The sequence below is a fragment of the Tinamus guttatus genome, unplaced genomic scaffold, assembly GCF_059628265.1.
Source record: "Tinamus guttatus ecotype Peru unplaced genomic scaffold, ASM5962826v1 Tinamus_guttatus_pri_ptg000008l, whole genome shotgun sequence".
NCBI classification, from domain to species: Eukaryota; Metazoa; Chordata; class Aves; order Tinamiformes; family Tinamidae; genus Tinamus; species Tinamus guttatus.
In genome coordinates this window covers 1,283,767-1,303,248 of record NW_028288542.1, presented here as the reverse complement: position 1 = coordinate 1,303,248, position 19,482 = coordinate 1,283,767, and the positions used below count along the sequence as shown (strand labels likewise).

The window sequence follows — 19,482 nt, the reverse complement described above, 5'->3', positions numbered from 1 at the left end:
CACGCAGAGAACTGCGTGTCCGGGTGCGCGCACGGCTCGGGGCTCTCCCCTCTGTGACCGGCCAGGAGAGAGCGAGTGTTCAGCGCCGGGGTCTCGGCCCGGGCTGAGCCATTGCAGCAGAGACGGGCGCTCTTCGGGCGCGCGGGTGCTTGGGCTCCCGCGCTGGGACGCGCGCTTGGTTTGCTTGGCTGCGCTCTCCTCCGCAGAAGGTCGTTAACTGCGGGTTCGGACAGTAAAATACATACCATGTTCATAGAATCGTAGAATGCTTCAGGTGGGAAGGGACCTCTAGATTGTCACATCCGTAAGTGAATATGCTTAGTTGCTGGCATTTTTGTTTTCATAAGTAGGAATTTCTGATGGAAAAAAGTGTCTACTGAGATTTTTTCCTACCTTGCCATAACTTCAAGCTAACTTGATGCTGCTTTCTGATAAGAATATCCATCTAAGTAGACAAACAGTAAAATAACATTTTCTGCCGCCACCAGAATAGCTTATACTCTTCTAAGCTGATGACAGGGATGTCATCATCAGATATAAATACCTCCAAACATATGTGAAAATTTACGTATAAATATAATTGAATACAAATTAATTTCCAGACACCTCAGAAAAACATTTACTTGATTATTTCCCAATGAACAAAGTAAAAATGTAAGGTTCTGTGCTGTGTCTGGAAAAGTCAGACCTATAAATGACGATCTGCACAATGCATATTTGAGAATACTTTCAAAAGATTTACTTGGTGATCTTAAGAAGTTACCCCTCCATGGCTGAGGAAGATCCCTCTTAATGAAATGAAGGAGCCCGCAACAGGTTCTCAGCTACTTTCTGTCAGCGAGAGATGGGCACATCCTTGGAGGCGCTGTCAGATTTCTTGCAGTCGCCTGAATGTGAGCTAAAGTGAAGGTGGTTTTGGGTGTTTATGAAGGTAATCTTGAACACAGGGTCCAATTTGCTAAAGACAGCTTTTGTTTCTTCTTCTAGATGAAAGAAGCTTTCATATGTGGATTTTGGTCTCTTTTTTTTTTTCATCTGGTACTTGTAGAATTCGAGTTTTTTCAGGAAGCGCATTTAAAACCACAGCAGTGGTTGCTGGAGCTTACCCAGATTATTTTCTACAGGGCAAAGTGATACTTTTAGCTTTCACTCATCAACATCTCTTTATCCCTTGTTATCTTGAAAATTGTGTTGGGAGCCTAGAAATGCCTTAACGATATTCATAAGCTTATATTCCCAATAGAGAAAGACCTTTTTATCTTTCTTTTTAATCAAGTCATTAGCATGAAACTCAAAGATGTAATCATACCGAACTGGAATTGGGGTCGTGCCATAGGCGAGCTGAATAGGAGGCTTCATGGCATGATGATGTATAGCCATTGCACAACAATGTGTTTAACTCAGTATGTCTGCCCTTTAATTACATTTTAAATCTCATTTGAGAAGTTTTTATCATTATGTAAATTGCTCTGTAAATGCTCCCATTCTAAGACCCAATAAAAGTTCTGCTTATGCCCCGCAAGAACAAATTATTTAAGAGCTTGATGGAAGGGCAGAGAGCTCCTTTCCACTTCTTTGTCATTGCAACTGATCTTGGTTATGTTGGCTATAGTTATAGCTAGTCTATATCATAGCAAAATTATATTCCCTCACAGTTGGATTTATAGTATTACCGGCTCTTCAGGATATATATTTATTTTCCAGCTACACTTTGCTTTCTTCCAAACCATAAACCACATTTGAAATGGATTTTTTTACATAAAGCTATATATTTTGTTGCACAAAATAGTCCTCAAAATCTTATCTGTTGTATTTTGAACTGAAAAACAAATCCAATTCTTAGAAGAGCTGTCACATTTTAAAAGGGGAACTCCAGGGGGTCCGGTGTGTCTCTCAGACCAGAACTATTTTTCAGTGTGTTGTTCCATCATTGATCTAAATCACTACTTTTGCGACATGAAACTAGTGATCTCTTTTATTTTAAAATACACATGTAGTGTCAGTTTCAGTACTGTGAAGGCAATAGCCAGCTCACAAGGATGTCCAGGAAAATACCCCTGCGTTATGGCTAGCAGATAGAAGAACAAGCCTGATCCTGAAGGAGGTGGCTGTGCACAGGCCTTTGTGCCTTCCACGGATCCTGGGGGCTTCAGGGACACTTGAAAGAGTCTCAGATTTTCTGAACGCCCCACACAGAGTTTAGTGCTTCAGGCAAAATTAGAGTTTCACAGGAATTTAGACATGTTACCGAGTAAAGGCTTGGAGGTTGTTTAATGTGACATCGGGTCCCTGAGGACCCGTGCTGTGCTGGACAGAATTGCAAAAGGGTCCTTCAGGCTGGGGCTGCAGCTCCTGCATCTGCAGAGTCATCGAGAGGCAAAAAGAGACTGAAGGGGGAGCTGCTCCTGGCTGTACCCAACTCGGCAGGCTGTGAGGGTGGGTTTTTTTGTTTGTTTGTTTTGGGTTTTTTTTTTTTTTGACATAAGCACAAAAGAACATAAAGGACAGGTATTTATTCACAGGAGGTTGTATGTTAAAGAGAAAAAGAGAAGAAGAGAGGAAGAAAGGAAAAAAAAAAGAGCAAAGAAGAAAAGCAGGAAAAGAAAGAAAGGAAGGAAAGGAAAGGAAGAAAAGGGAAGGAAAAAAAGGAGAAGGAAGGGAAAAGGGAAGGCAAAGAAAACAAGAGGGAAGGAGGGAAGGAAGAAAAAGAGGGAGAGAAGGAGGAGGAGAGTGAAGGACAATAAGGAAAGGGAGAAAGGAGATACTAAGGACAGCAAGAAAAAGTGAATAATGTAAAAAGGTGTGATTGCATAATTCATACCTGTTCACACGCCATGAGAAGTTTACATATACATCTGCTATTTTATGCTACATACAGTGTTCAGATGTTATTCATAAATCATTTAGGGAAAAAAAAAAACAGTTCCAGTAGTACAAATATTAAGAGGCCAGCTGACTACAGTGATAGAGAGCACGAGTGGCTTTGGGTCTTGGTTTTGTTATGAGTAGTTCTTCGATCTGTTTCAATCATCTTGAATTGATGTTATAAAACTTCAGTACTCTGGGATATAGTTCTTCTGAAGGATGAGTAGCCAAACAGGTAGGATTTTCAGGTGCTTTGAGCACATTTAATTGCGAAGACTGACTTTACTTTTTTTAATTACCACCAATAAAGATCTTTTTCTGTTTGTTTCTTATTTTCTTGCTTCTTTAGTCAGGTGGTACTGTCTTTGATTTCAGAGCCATCTTTCCCTAATTCCGTTTATTTCATTAATATGTTAACTTTGTGCATTACCTAGAAAATGTTAACTGCTTCATTAGAAATGAAAGGCACAATTCCAAGGATAGAATTGTGTTTGTAGAGGCAGATTTAAGTGCTTTAATTTCTTAAATTATTGCATAATTAATTTTGTTTCTACCTTGCATAAAAGATAAATGTTTTGTCAGCTGTGCTGCATTAATTTTCAAGTCCAAATCTGACTCGTGTGGTCCAACTAGTGTAACTAATTACTTCTTTCAAGGACTTTATTTTATTTCCAGTCTCTTATTAAGGAAAATGAAGTAGAATAAGCCAGACACGTTACCAATCCCTCTGTGATGAACTGTCAAAATTAATGGCAGATTTTGTCATGTGTCATGGCAAAATGACACAAATCAAATGTCCTTTATACATCATGCCTATATATAGTAAGGCCATGCTGACACTGATTAGTTAATTATTTCTGATAAAAGATCCCAGACCGTGCTGACATCTTGTAAGAGTAGCCTCATGATGTGGAGGCTGCCAAGACTTCCAGGGCGCCGGTTTTCACAGAGTTGGCTGAGCTGTGTTTCACAGTTTTTGTTTTGTTTTGTTTTTGTGAGATAAAACATATGGTGCTGTAGGCGAATTTCCTTTACCTACCAAAAAGATCAGAGAGGGAAGTTAAGGCAACGGGAATGTGGAGAATTTCTCCACTTTTAAGGAGAATCCTAAACATTTCCAAGGGAGAGAGCCAGGTAGGGTAGAAACACATTAAGCCCCCAGCGTTATGACAATGGTGGGGGTAGTATATTGCAGCCGCCCTATACCTCTCCCCTGAAATCAGGCATAGAGGTTTCACGTGCACAGGAATAAAAGACAAATTTCCTCTTCCTATTTTCAGCCAGAAGATTCATTTTTCCTCTCAAGACAAGTTTATTTAATTTCTTTATCATTTTTAGTTCTGTGGTACTGAAATCCTAATGTCTTTCGAAACTCTTTCAAAATCAAGGAAGAATGCACTATATAAGCTAGTCCTTGTGTAGTGATGTCCATCATGTGTCGTTGTTTCAAGATACGGAAAATATCTTTCAACTTTCCATATAAAAGTGCATTCTGTAGAGATTGAACAGAATTGTAACATAGTGTAAATACTACACAGATTTATTCCATAGAGTCAATGCACCTTTCTAAGAGTGTAGAAACATGGAGCGAGGTGCCTGTGATCAAGCATCATATTGCATTTCATGATCTAGTTTTAGTGAGGGAGGATTTCACTCTGCAATTCTTACGTAAATCTGCCATCGATTGGGATGGCAGTTCCTTCTAAGTAGTTCCCCTCACTCTGAGGAGTTAACAGTGCTCAAACAAAACGGGCACTTGAATATTAACTTAGGCTAATAACCCACCTCATTGATGCTTTACTGTAGCCAGTGTATTTTTTCAGGATTCATGTTTTATTTTGTGGCTGCTCTCTTTAAGAGAACATATTTCCTCTCAGTATGAGTAATAACCGCTATAGAAAAATGCAGCATATACAGTCAAAATCTAATGCTGTATTTACTCCTATAGCCCTTCTCTTAGCATGATGTATAATGCCAGTATAACTTAGCAACAATTTTAGCTGTTTGTAAGATGAAATGGATTCTCCCTGTTTTTTCTTATCAAGAGAAAGAATCTGGTTCGTATTGAGCTTTCTCTTGTATTTTTGGAAAACGGGAATTGTATGTTGCAGAAGATAGTTACAGGTGTCCAGATCTTTGTTTTGCCTGCACTCTGCTTCCCTTGGGATTCAGGGGAGTCCCAAAGGAGAGGTGAGAATTGCACCAACCAAAATGACTTCAATGCCTCTGTTTTTGTTGTGCTGCTTTGTTCCTCTGCACCAGTCTGCTGTATAGCTGCAATAAACTACTTTTAGGAGCTTTAGAGAATATAAAGTTTACAAAGATAGTTTGGAGTAGGAAAAATCGGGACTTAAATAATAGGCTTGTGCTAAGAGTACTTCGACTTTCACATGTTTGTTGCCCATTTAGCTAACTGCTGAATTTCATTTTGTTACTATATAGCAGTCTGAAATAAAAAGAATTTTTTTTTCTTAATTTTTTCTTAATTTTCTAATTTTAATTTCACTTAATTTTTTTGCTTTTTTTTCTTCAGAAATTTGCATGTGTGAGGAGAAAAGCATGGAATGTGTGGAGCATCAGACAGTTTTGTAGAGTCAAGAAAAATGTGAAAGTGAATTTTTGCAAAATTCTATGTTATCAAGTGCCAAGAGGCATTGATTTGACAGTTTCCTGTTACAAACAGGTGTTTGACATACATAATTCATGGCACATGTTGTTCTTGCCAAGAAAAAGGCAGATGTCTTCAAGGCCACTCTAGAAATTAAGAATTTTATGCCCTAGGAACTGCATATGGTATTTTTTTCTGAGCGATGGATTTAGCTGTTTTAAATGTGAAAGGACTGAGACACTAAAAGTGAACTTTTTTTTACAGTGAACTTTATCCTTTCCTGAATACTAATTTGACTATTCCATCACTGTTGGTTTATTTAACCGAAGGACTCTGACATTATTAAAGTCTTCAAATATATACACGAGGAGGAAGAAATTGGGTAATAGAGTACTCTTAGTCAATAAAATGGAAATAAAATACCATGCCTGGAAGGTGAACTGGAAAAGTTTGGACTTGAAATCAAGTACAAATTTTCAAGCAAAGGCATTCAGACCTAGAATATTCAGTCCATAGATAAGTGTCTTATTAATGGCATTTTAAAAATCAAAATGGACTTTTTTTTTTCTCTGAAACATGCGTTTGAATTCAAACTGAATAATTGTGGAAAATTCTGTTTGTCTCTATAATCTAGGACTTTTCATAAAAGTGGTTTATAAAAGTGGTATACTCCGTGAGGATGGGAATATGTATGCGTGTTATGTGAACATACAAATTTATCACTCATGTAACGCTCAGACGGCTTTCTCTAAAGTCCATAACACCCATCAGTACCTCCTGACGGTCGGTCGCAAGTTTTTTGCCTGATTTAAAGAACCAAGTGAAATCCTTGTCTTTCTGTTTAGGGCTGAATCTTGATTTCCCAAATTGATTTCTATTTCAAAGGCAAGTCTTCTTAAAAAAAAAGAAAAAGGAAAAGTTTTTTTAAAAAATTTGCTGTGGATCCTAAGTGACTATTAGCTCTCATTCCTTACAAACTCCCAGCCGTTGCGTCAGGTCAGTCCATTCTCCACTCTTAGATTGGGACCACACTTGCCACAATAGTGCCTGAGCTAACGAAAATGCTTCATTTTTTTTTGTGAGTGTTTGACATACGTAAATACAGTTTTTATAGAGCAGTTGCATTTTGCAGAGTGACTACTGGTGCTCTCCATTTCTGAACTTCTTTCAGCGCTATGATGAGCACTGCTGAAGCACGATAGTTGAACAAGAACTCCTACTGCTGTCCTGCCCGCTACATTCCTAACCTCTTCCAAAATTTTCTCTGCATACTTTGCTAGTAGTTACTGTGCAAGGACTGCAAATAACATTTGGAACAGTGGTAGGTGGACAGGGAAAGTCTATACATGATCCAATGCTGTTCACATTGCTCTTAAAACATCAGATAAATGCCGTTCAATGAGGAACACACCAAGCAGGCAAGGAAGGTGTGTGCTTCCCCCCTGCAAAGTCATCCTTCTCTGAGAAAAAATTAGAACCAGTTCCCACCAGGGCCTGTCCGTGATGCGCAGTTGGCCCTGGGTCTTGCTCCCGAATGCCGTGAATCGCTTCCCCTCTCGCAGCCGTGTCGCCAGCACTCCCATTTCAGCAGCAAGAGGCCGCAGCCGGAAAGGCGAGGGCCCAGCTGCCCGCAGGAGGAGGCAGAGCTTCCTTCACCGCTCAGCACGCTGCTGGCTTTGAAAGCCACTGTGTTCTGGGGGCTGTTTGGCTACATATAGCGCATGTGCGTGCTTAAATTATCATTATACATATATATATTTTCCCTTATTTGAAGAGCTGGATTCAGCCCCCGTTCCGTGCAGAATGAATCCGTGACCTTATGGGGCGGGCGCGCGCGCAGGCCCCCGGAGAAGGGCAGCGGCTCCACAAAGGGCCATTGAGCGCGTGGGCGCCTCGGAACGCCGGCACCCGGCAGCGCGCGCAGGAATGTCCCCTTGGCAGGGGCAGCCTGCGAAAAATGAGGGGGAAAGACGAATTCAGAGCGTAGCTGGCCCGCGATTACCAAGCGATAAGACAAGCTGGCTGTTCAAACCCGAGCTGCTGGGTGCATATTCTGGGGCCTTGCTCTTCTCAGGCCCTCCTACGGCGGTGGCCCCGAGCAGTGTTTTGGTACAGCACAAAGTGACTGTTTATTGCTCTGGACAGTCGAGGCCCGTGCTCTGAAATGCGGTCGGTCAACAGGCTGTGAGGGAGCTTGGCACTGGGTAGCTGCGCAGCCGCAGGAGCTCAGTTGTCTTGGAGGCACCATGCAGCAGGACCGGTGTTGCAGTCCCCAGATCAAACTGAAAATGTTGCACAGGAAGACATATCACGTGCAGGTCAGCTCTCCCCAAGATCCCCAGGGATGCTTTAGTCTTGTCAGCAAACTAAACGTGTCTTGTCCTTGCATATTCGTTGTCTGTCGGAGGCCACGCTTTTAACTTCTCAAATTTGGCTCTGTATGCTAAAAAAAAAAAAAAGACATTATTTGAGGCCAGCAGCTTTCACATGAAAGTGGAGTATGTCTGTGCAATATACGCAATTGTCATCAAAGGAGTAATCAGAATCCAGCCCAGTAACTCTGTGTTACGTTGTGGCATTTTACACTCTTTTGGGAAGTAGTAGATTCTGTGATTTCCTAAGTAATCCCATGTGTTGTTTTCTGTTGGTTCCGTAGGATCTTCAGGCAGAAATCGATGCTCATACTGACATCTTCCACAACCTGGATGAAAACGGGCAGAAAATCCTGCGATCCTTGGAAGGCTCCGATGATGCAGCCCTGTTGCAGCGACGGCTGGATAACATGAACTTCAGATGGAGCGAGCTTAGGAAAAAATCCCTAAACGTTAGGTAGGACCCGAATGAAAGCGAGAGCCCCACAATTGGTGTGTAAGATGGAACAGTGCCTTTTGCCAGTTTAGTATTGTTTCTGATAGTGCCATTTTTATCAATTTTGAAATGATTTGTGCTCTTTTGCATCTTTGCTTAATTTTATAAGAAAGATTATCTTTTTTTTTTTTGGTGTGGAAAAGATAGTAGAGCATTAGGATTGGAGGCAAACAATGAGGTTTTATAATTCCAGAAAGAGAGATTAGCATATTTAAAGAGTAACTGTACTCTCTGTAATGCTGGCTTTTTCTATAGCTGGGTATGACTAATCAATGAGTCATAAAAGAAAGCAATTAAACAACCTATATTTATGATAAGCTTTGTTTTTAGTGCTTCTATTTTCAGTGCAAAACTAAGAATAGCCTTGCAAAAGAGAATATGCGTTATTTAGAATTTGGGCTTTTTGTCTGGAGAGTGGACAGAATTCCCAACTAAAAGCATAAGTGTCATGAGAGAAGAACTTCTCCTTCCAAGAAAAATGTAATAAATGATAATGTTACAAAAGCTGAAGTGAAAGTACAGGCTTCAATGGGCTGAAGTTTTTCTTTTCAGAAGAAACTATGCAGGAAGCTTTTCTTCAAAAAATGTATTTTTTGTAAAAGACAGCGCAGCTCCATTGCATTCAGTCTCTAGCATTTTTTTCATTTGCTTGCTTGCTGTGTGTTGGTGGTAGTTCAGAGGGCAGCAAAAGGCAGGAATGTTTTTCAAAGTAATGTATGAAATATTAGCTTTTTCAGCTCAGGCCCTGAGGGAGGTCAGTCTGTGTAATGACAAAAACCATCTTCATAACATCAATCATTAAAAATAAATGAAGAATGTGAGCCTGAAAAGATATTAGTAGCTACAGAAAGAAAGAAAGAAAGAAAGAAAAAAAAAAGGACACATTCCTCCCTTTTATTTTGAGGAGCTAAAGGAAAGGGATATAACCCTTCAAAGTCTCCCTGAGATATTTTTTTCTTCAGATGCCTTTTACCCATGAATATAACCAAATAAAAAGATGAGAAAAGAAAAACAGCAAGTGTGGCAAATATCAGTAATTGAATATATGGGATTTTCCGCACTGTTGTCATTAATCAAGGCAAAAGATAAAAACCCATGTTTTAAAAACCATAGGTTTATCACAGTACCTCGTGCATTAAACATCCTCTCTAAAGTACCTGCTTTCAGTCGAAGGTTCAAGGTGTTCAGCAATATTGATCAGGATAAGAAACAGGTCTTATCTTTTAAAACATTCAGTATAAATATTATTGGCCACTGACAGAAAGAACAAGCTCTTCTCAGTCACTAGGAGCTATTTCTTTTCATTACGTAATACAGCATAGGTTTCATCGTCAGCACTGCTCACACAGAAGAGGTACAAAAGCAGAAATGGGAAACTTCCCACCTGTCCCACTTTATCTTCGCTGAACTGTCTTCCTTGTTTTTCTTAAGCTTTAGGCTGCCAGAGGAAGAGGTTCTCTCACTGTTTAGGTGAGGCAGGCTTTTCTAAATGCAGTGTACTTCAGATAGATAGGTGAAACAGATGGTAGATGTCAAGAGATACCAAGCTTACTTGCACTGCCACTTTTCATTCTGATGAGTCACTGCAGTTTACCCTAACAAACACTTTCTTTGTTTGAAAGACTCCATTTTTAAAATTGGCTTCATAATTTCCATTTCACCTGCAGGTGCTTGAACAAAAGGATACGTACATGAGTGTGGGTATAGCGTGCGCAACCCTGCGCACATCCATACACATACATTCCCAAACCCCGCAGGAGGGGCGCAGCGGGGTGGCATGTGGGGGAAGCCTTTGCCAGGCTAGGGGAGGTTGGAGCGGAGCGCTGGTAACGAGGCCTCTTGCTCCATAGAGCGGCTGTGGAAGAAGGGACGAGCCTGGTGCTTGGCCCGAGGTGCTGTCCGTGTTTGGAGGAGGTGGAAGTTGGCATATGGGGGGATCAGTGCGTGAGGCTAACCTCATCCGAAGACCATGTTTGTCCCATTTCTTTATAGCCCTTGCTGTATGAGTTATAGAAATGGGATTTTCACTGTATAAACAAAGCTAGAAACTAGACAAAAAAGAATATGTTAAAATCTGTTTTTATTTGCTACGACATTTTGATGTCTTGGTCTTACGTAATACTGCTTTTGGTTTGAATTGCTAAGAGAAGTTCTTGAAATGCCTGAAAATGAATTAGAAGTTTCTTCCCAACCACCAGTTAAACAAAAGCTTCCTAGACTTATTCATAAGTCTAGGAAGACATAAGGAAGACAAAATTTTAGTATGCTTCATCTCTGACTTAGCAAAGTTGAAGATTTGATCAATCTGGTGATGTTTCAGTCACATATTTTCACTCCATAAAGAAGTTGCTCAATACTTCATCTGAAGTATTTGCATGCACACACACGTACACATGGAGGAAACATTTGGGAGATCTTTTGGCATGGATCTTGTTTGTGTAACACAGTATTCTGTCCTTTAATTTTTTCAGGGATTTGATTAATTTTGTTAAAACCTCTCTTCAAATGCCACACATATTTGTGTAATTTAAGATGATTCTCTTTGTTTTAACAATTTCCTTGTGACTTTGGAGGGAAAGGGAGGTGTTGGACCTCTTGTCTTGTGGGTGAGCAAGCACATGAATCCTGTGGGAAGCAGAATGTTTTATATAGTGGATTGTAGAAGAGCCTGAACTTCCGTGAGGGGAAAACTAGTCTCTCTATTTTAGACAGTCTCGCATTATCCCGAGAGATGAGCATGAGACTAGTGACATTCCTCTATATATTTTGAGACATGGTCTCATAGTGGTCCTATATATAATGGGGAAAAAAATGACGAGAAAGGCAGGGATGTTTCAGGCCAGGACTGTGGAACTAAATTTAAGTTATTATTGCCAGAATATGATTCAAAGCTCCTGGAGCCACTTGGAAAAAAAATCATTAAACTTATGAAACAGTAGGATCTTTAAAAGAAAATGAAGTTTAAACATTTTGTTTGTTTGTTTTCGCTGTGCCTGAAAATATTTGACATTTAACACATGCTTTCAGGTCCCATTTGGAAGCCAGCACGGACCAGTGGAAGCGTTTACATCTCTCTCTCCAGGAACTTTTGGCCTGGCTGCAACTGAAGGAGGATGAGTTGAAACAGCAAGCACCCATTGGGGGAGATCTTCCCACCGTGCAGAAACAGAATGATATTCACAGGGTATGCTTTTTTTTTTCTTTTTTTTTTTAATAATTTTTGGTGTCTGTGTGTTGTTTTGCAGGTTAGCGTTGGATGAATTGCTCCTTTTTAGAAAAAGTAAAAGAAATTTCAGAGGTGTTAAAAAGTATTTTGCGTTGAAGTATTTTCAAGCGCAGCCTGGAAAGATTATAGTCTGTTGGAGAATGGCATATTTACTGTTGGCCACTTGGCTTTCTTGAATAGCAACACACTGTTTTCATATATTAATCACAGACAGTTTTGATGGCTAGAACAATTGAAGTTTAATATTATTTCAGGAATAAATAAGAAGTTCTGAGAATTTGGTATTTTTCTAACTCACACATTTTAATTTCATGTGTATTTTTTGAAAATTGAGACTAGTCTTTTGGAGTTTACACTAACCTGAATCCCACACTTCAAAAGGCATTTTTAAAAAAACACCAAATGAAGAATCCCCAAAGATGTATGTACATGGATGAACAATTAGATCTCCTCCTTCCTCCTACTTCCACTTGTGTGTTTTGATAAAATAAACATATAGTAAGACAGTGTCTCCCCCCCACCCAATTTGGTGATAAAATGTAATATCTAAATATTGTAATGTCTAAAAAGTCAATTTGAGCAAATGGGTTTTTGATTGAATAATTTAAATTTTCCAAATCAAACAGCTTGGACCTGGAAGAAGAGCGTATCCCAAAGCCATCCCATAGCCATCATCCTCTCAAAATGTTCTGCTACATATATGTAGCTCTCAGTTTCTGGGTGGAGAAGTCTAAAGTTTGGAATTGTACCAGAAAATGAAATTCCCTCTTAACTATTTGCTATATTGCAAATATTGCTGTAGTACGTTGTGTTCCCTCATCCTGAAGGAGATATTTAAGAGCACATAGTGAGAAATCAAGATTAGAAAGAGAGTAGAGCATATCCTGCATCTTTAAATTCCTGGGAACCCTGAGGTTGTGACAAATCCAGAAACACTGTAGGCAACCAGACTTGACCTTGGGCACTTGTTCACAGTAGCAGCGTGATGGAGGTGGTGACAACACAGCTTCTCAAGGGATCATCTTCACCCAATGGTCAAGAATGCCACAGTGAAGGTTTTCTTTTCTAAGAAAATATAATGCTGTATTTAAGGGGTGGTATGGTTGGTATAGTCCCCCCCTTTTTTTTAACCTCTCCCCTCTACTTATTAATCAAGTAGTTTAGAAAGAAGTCATGTATACGGTGCATGTTGTTCAAAACTTCACCTGGGACTTTCAGTATTATCACAGAATCAATGAGGCCAAAACATCCAAGATTTTATGGAGCACCACCCCATTTCCATATGTTTCCCTCTCACAAAGCTAAGATATGAAGAAGATGAAGCGTTTGAGGTCTGCTTTAGCCATCTGGCTATAACAAGTAGCATAAAGCAGTTGTAAAATCATAAAGCTCATTCTATCCACTAGGACTCAGGAAACAATTTAGATGTTGCCTTACCTCAGCATGACATCCATTCAAAGTCTTTATCCAAAGACAGTGGTGGAGCTAAGACAAGGGTTTTTGAGCAATTGCAGTGAAGCTCCTTCCATTTGAGACATATTTGAATATTTGAAAACATGACATTTCTTCCTAGAGGGAAGAAATCTTCTTTTTCATGTCAATAAGTTACTTCTCATAAAAAATGAATATTGTATCTTGTCCTAAAGGTTTTTTTTAAAAGTTCCCAGATTTCATCATTAAGGTAGCAATACATCAGCGGTGGACTAAGTGATCTCTCTGTCACTCACCCATCAGCTGAAGTGTTGAAAACTGTTAGGGATGAAAAGTGTTACATAAAAGTGAGGCATCATAAATAGGTGCAAAGTGACTTTACAAAATAGGTCTGCTTCTCCCTTTTCCATTTTGCTTATCTTCTCTCCCACATGCAGTTATGTACAGACAGAAATCTTTGCTCACACCATCTGATCATTTCTTCATATCAAAGTTAAAACGTTTTAGATCTTTTTTAAAAAATACAGTTTCTTTCCCCTTCCTATGCTGCTACACCTTTGTAGTTTAATGTGCGGCCTTTCTAGTTGTAGGTGTTCTGATTCCCTGCAGAAAAAAAGAACAAAATATAACCCTTGAAATTAGGTCACCCTGTCTGCCCTTCAAAGATGTCTTACAGAGAAGGAGGGAAGGATGATCAGTACAGAAGTCGACCAACTTCAGGTTGTCTTTGACAAAAGCTGTATTTGCAGCTTAGGATTCTGCTACTCTCTCTTTTTTTTTTTTTTTTTTCCTAGGCACTATGAACTTTCTGTTACTCTAAAAGTTTCCTTTTAGAGAAGCAGACATACAAAGGCTGTGTCCAAAAGAATAGCTTAGCTCATTCCTGAACTTCAGAAAAATGTTTCTAAAACAAGTAAAATGTAAAAGTCTCTGATGTAAAAGTCTTAGCTTACTTAAAACTGAAGCCTGATACTGGAAATAGGGCCTTTCAAAACTGTTCAAGGCTAAAATTTAGCGCTCGGTGTTTTGGCTATGAAAGTAAAGAGTAGCTCTGATTTTGGTCTTGAGAAAAAGACTCTGCTGATTGTTCATTTTGGTCTCCTGAACCGTAGTTCTGGCAATCAGCTTTCAGTAAACAAGCTAAATCCCCCTGTGCTCTGCCCAGCCTTTTAAATGGTCCAAACTGTCAGCCTTGGTCTTTCTCTCTGGAAACAATGCCCATTATTCTGAGAAGATTTATAGTTTTATTTTTTTGGCTAAGAAAAGTTAGAAATCAGCCCAGGTAAGTTCATTTTTGGAGAAGAGGAAAACTCTCGGCAGGGGAACCTTATGTTCAAGCAGTGTAACTCATTGGCTTTGGTAAATGGAATGATGAATGCAAACAAAATTTTGTACCCTTTTCTCTAGCAATATTGTGCCATGATTTTTATCCCTCAAAGGTTGTGATTTTAAAATATTTTCTACCATTCTTACCCTCTCTTTCCATTTATAATACCTGAGAAATTCAGAGCGGAGATAAAAAAGCAGGTTCTTAACTTCAGAGTGCTCCTAGTTACCAAGACTGGCCTTAAGAATGTTAAGAGTAGGATTCAGAGGAAAGTTGCTAATGCTTGAATCTATGCCAGAAACTTGAAGTCATCTGCGAGAAAGACTCCCCTGTAGTCAGAGCGATGGCTCCACCGTGAGCGCGAGGCACCCCTGAGACGAGGCCTCGGCCGCTCGTCCCCAGCGCACCCACGGGCTCGCTTCTTCCTTTAACTCACTGTGAGCACTGCGGTTTTGGGTTGATTTTTGGCACCTGAGAAAGATGTCGTTTCCGTGCCAAAATTTTAAATGCGATGTTTGGAATTTTTTAAATCAATAATCAAAAATGCTTCCATTGATCAAAATGTTACTTCTTTGTCTTGCAATTTTCTTTGCTTTATTAAGACTTTAAAATACATCTTATTGCAATCATACAAATAATTGTGTATATGTTATTGCTGCTACTCAGTGTCCTGGATTGTATGTTTAGGCACCATGTAGATAGTCTGCTTTTCCTTTTGTTCTCTTGAGAATTTTCATACCTTCTGCATGGCACTGATTATATTACCAGCATAAACAACATTTATGGATGCATAAGTTAATTATGAAAACAAAAAAAACCTGGAAAGCCTTTCACATAGAAACAACAGAAACTGCCTAAGAAGGAGTACAATTCCTGTCTGAAAAGTTATTTCTTCTGGTGGCATAGCTGATACCTGTTTTTTAAAGTTAAGGTCAAAAACCTTCTTCAAAAGCCCTCTGTTCGGGCAAGACCCTGAATTCATTTAACTACACTCTTTCTCAGTGAAATTCATTAAAACAACAATAAAGAAAGAAGTGCTTCTATAGTAGCACATATTAATGTTAGTTTTACCAATGCAGCTCTGCTTTCCCATTATATTTTCACCTTTCAATTTAAACCGTCTGTGTTTCTCCATCTGAAGAGATTTAAGGGCGCCCATGCGGGACTAGTGGAGATGTGAGCTAAGCTGATCAATATATGCATTATTAAAATGGTGGACAGAATGCCATTACTGCTGTAGTGCTGGTGACAAATAGAGATGCTTAAATAAAGCAGGTTACTTGGTTTTTTGTCAGATCATATATTATGCATGTTCGATTTCCTGTACGGTCCCCACACGGTGTGGAAGAAGTTCAGGAATTCAATAAAATTAGCCTGAAATCATTAGCTGTAAATTAGAATTTGTTTAAGCAAATTCCATTATCAATAATGGCCTGCTTATTATGGAGATGTTTTTGTCAAGGCTTTAGATAGATAGGTAAACTCATTTTTTTTCCAAAGAAGAGAAAACGTCATTTTTCCAGCTTATGCTCTTTCGTGGTAGCGTGTACATGTTTCAACTTCATAAATAAATAAATAAAGCTGGCTTTTCTTAAAACGGTGAGAATGCTTTTTGGAATGGGGTAGTGGGAAATGAACATTCATTACTTTTTATGCTCTTTTGTGCTACCTAAGACTCGCTTTTTATTTATTCTCTTCTTTTTTATTTCTTATACCGAAATATATTCTGCATGCTCTGTGGAAGTCTACAGATCAAAACGACGTGTAGGGAAGTCACCTTTAGCTCCACCAGATGAGAGCAAAACTCCCAGTTCATGGGAGGAGCGTTTTAATTTTGGCTGCTTGAGCTGCAGACCTGCTGTACTCTACCATAATATTCAGAGTGTGCACAGGTTAAAAGAAGAGATTTTTCTTGCTCAGAGGCATAAAAAAGCCTTGTTATATTTCTGCTTTCCGTTGTACTTTATGCAAGCATCAAATATGAATTCTAAAAATTTCTAAGTCTAAAAATATCTAAGCTAAGCAGTCTCACTTCTGGAGTAACCCCATTCTGTTGTTACACAGAGCAGTGTCCAGTGGGAGTTTTCTTGTAAGATACTTTTCTTTCCTTCTTTGTGGAAATCAAAATGTTGACTCTCACAGGTGAACATAGTTTTTTTAAGAACACTTATCACAGATGCTCATCAAGCAATGGACTCCTCTGTGGTGGCAGATATTCTTGGTCATCCCAGTCCCATTGATGTTCGTGACACAAAATTCACATTTTCCATTTTCTTCAAGAAAGCATACTTTGCTAAATGTTTTCTTGGCTTCATAATTAAAAACCATATGGCTAGTTCTTGACCAGCTATTAAACGGCTCCTTTAAATATCTGCAGTAGAATAGTGCAGTTATTTGTTTCAGTTTGCTTATCTGCTGTTTACTTACCTGAAGTATATTAAGGGCTTTTACCCATGAATGTTCACATTATAAACTTCAGGTTACCATGGGTCCTGATAATGTACTTTCTGCACTTAGAATTAAATATCAAATATAATTCAAAGTATAATAAACTTTTTAATGCTGAATTTATGATCTTTCGTTACTTTGCATAGTAACCCAAAGTTTGTTTAATAATTATCAAAATTGTTTAATTTGTTTTGTAAGAAATCTATATAATTTGTGTATTGTAAAAGGAGTTTTCTTATTCCCAATCCTCATGAAATGTGGCTCTCATTTTTACACTATTATTTTGTTTACTACGCTGCACTATTACTTTTTCATATTTTACTACTCTGACACTTGAAAACAGTGTACCCTCAGTTTTGTTTTATATAAAGAGAAGAAAATTTTGGAATAAAAGACTGTAAAAGAAGATAAAGATAAATTTAATACAACATGTCAACACAACGATGTCAATATAGCAAATAGGAAACAAAAATAGACAAGGAAGACAGAACGATAGGAAAGGAAGAGAGAATAAGGGGAAAATAGTGTTGTCTTGTAAATGGGGCAGAATTTACTACTAAGCAACATTAAGTGCAAATTTATGGAAATTATTAAAAAAAAACAATTAAAGGAAGTAGGATTTAACTACTTCATAAGGACTACTTTCTGCCCTTTGAATTCTATGTGCGTATCCCACTGAAATACAGCCAGCTCTATAGTCAATGTAGGCTAGACTATTTCTAAATTTTCACCTTGGCCTCGATTCTTCCTCTCAGAAATCTGCTCAGTTCATTTATCTTTGGGAAAGCTGCAGCTAGATCAGTAGTAGCCAGGAGAGGATACGCTGGATTTTTTGTTTGTCTTTTGGGTTTTTCTTCTATGTACTCACTGTTAAGGGTTAGCATGGCAGTATCCCCAGATCCCTTTTTTCACCCCTTACGATGTAGTAGTTGCCAGTCATGAGGCACATCATTGGGTTTTCCACCACATTGTGGGAAATCTGTCTCTCTCAAGGAGCATTTATGGTTCAGTGCAGAGCCAGCTGAAGCCTTGTCCCTTCCAGCCACCGCCTGGAGTTTGATGCTTATCAGCCAAGGGGTCCCTCTCCCAGGGAATGATTTAATCAGCAACCTTGAGTGCTTTGCTGCATGCTGGCAATGCAGTTGCCCCTTTGAAAACATTTCAGCTTTATCAAAAGCTGAGGATCATCTCCTTTACATTGTTTGGCAAGTATCTGTGACAACAGCCATGGAAGCTGTGGTTGGAAATTCTGTTCTTCAAGCGACAAAACGTGGGCTAGCACTCAGTGCTTCGTTGTGCTTCCATTTATGATATTTTCATTTCAACTCGCAGACGTTCAAGAGGGAGCTGAAAACCAAAGAGCCTGTGATCCTGAGCGCACTGGAGACCGTGCGAATGCTTCCAGCAGAGCAGCCTCTCGAGGGCCTGGAGAAGCCCCGCCAAGAGCCGAGAGGTAACGGAAGAAAGCTCTAACAACACCCCGCTAGAAAGCTCGGTGGTGACCAGCAGTGATGAAACAGATCCTGCTTGTCTCTGTGAGAGCAGCCCTTATGCACTCCAAGCTGAATCCCAGCATTCAGAAACAGCTAAAAATATAGATGAAAGAAACCCTTAGTGTGCCTTCTGAGCACTGCAGAGCTAAATAGATCTGCATATTTATAAGTAGATGCTGAAACTGGCTTTAAACCTCCTGGGCACCTTCTGGGCCTATGTATAACTGGAGACCCATCTCAGGCCTCAGCACTGACTGAAGAAAGCCGCAGTTGAACCTAAAATTCAAATTTTAATTTAAGTTACAGACACAGAGCAGTTTGTTTAGAAACTGTGTATTGAGTGTCAAGCAGATCAAAAGTGCCCATTGCACCTTGAAGGATGGATTCAGCCAAGGTCCCAGATCCACTCGGCTCTAGCCAATGATTCACAGCAGTCAGTGCTTAGGTGTGTGTGGAACTATTTTGCTGATTTGGGATAGAGTTGGCCATCGTGCAAGGTGTAGTGGGAAGTTTAAAAATGCATTTAAGTACTTAAATGCATATTTGGGTGGTCTATATTACAGAAACACTTAAATTTGCTCAGGGAGTTTTGAATTATTGTACGTTAATGAAATAAGATGTCTCTGGTTATGAATAGTCTCTTACTGAGCTTTGAACTTCTTAGCTGTACCCAGATGGCAGTTATTTATCTTTTAAGACAGAATATACCCTAAAAGCCTCTTGAATTTCACATTCAGAGTTATCACCTGAGGAAAGGGCGCAGAATGTCGCTAAACTTCTCCGGAGGCAAGCAGACGAGGTCAGAATGGAGTGGGATAAGCTGAATATAAATTCTGCCGATTGGCAAAAGAAGATAGATGATGCCCTCGAAAGACTGCAGGGCCTTCAAGAGGCAATGGATGAACTGGACCTGAAGCTACGCCAGGCCGAAGTGTTCAAGGGCTCCTGGCAGCCAGTGGGCGATCTGCTAATTGACTCTCTGCAGGATCACTTAGAAAAAGTCAAGGTATGTTTCACTGTACCTGTATTTTTGAACATAGAATTGAATTGGCGGGTTCGCTGCATGATCCCAAAATCAGGAATTAACCTTTAAAATCACAAAAGTGATACCTTCCTAATTATACTCTGATTTACATTTTAAAAAACAGAAAAATATGAGAGTTTTATAATTTCTGGAATTAAAATGCAATGGAATGAAAATTAATAATATATTTTA

The 19,482-nt window shown here is 39.3% G+C and overlaps 1 protein-coding gene across 7 annotated transcripts in view; it reads left to right on the top strand.

The window, feature by feature from the left end:
- DMD (dystrophin) overlaps positions 1 to 19,482 on the top strand; it is a 1,078,552-nt gene that overhangs the window by 883,723 nt on the left and 175,347 nt on the right. For all 7 annotated transcript variants that reach the window (XM_088521823.1, XM_088521851.1, XM_088521829.1 and 4 more), the window contains 4 exons: positions 8,130 to 8,302; positions 11,369 to 11,525; positions 18,106 to 18,226; positions 19,004 to 19,272. In XM_088521823.1, the coding sequence (XP_088377949.1) occupies positions 8,130 to 8,302; positions 11,369 to 11,525; positions 18,106 to 18,226; positions 19,004 to 19,272 (720 nt within the window). The remainder of the gene's footprint in view (positions 1 to 8,129; positions 8,303 to 11,368; positions 11,526 to 18,105; positions 18,227 to 19,003; positions 19,273 to 19,482) is intronic.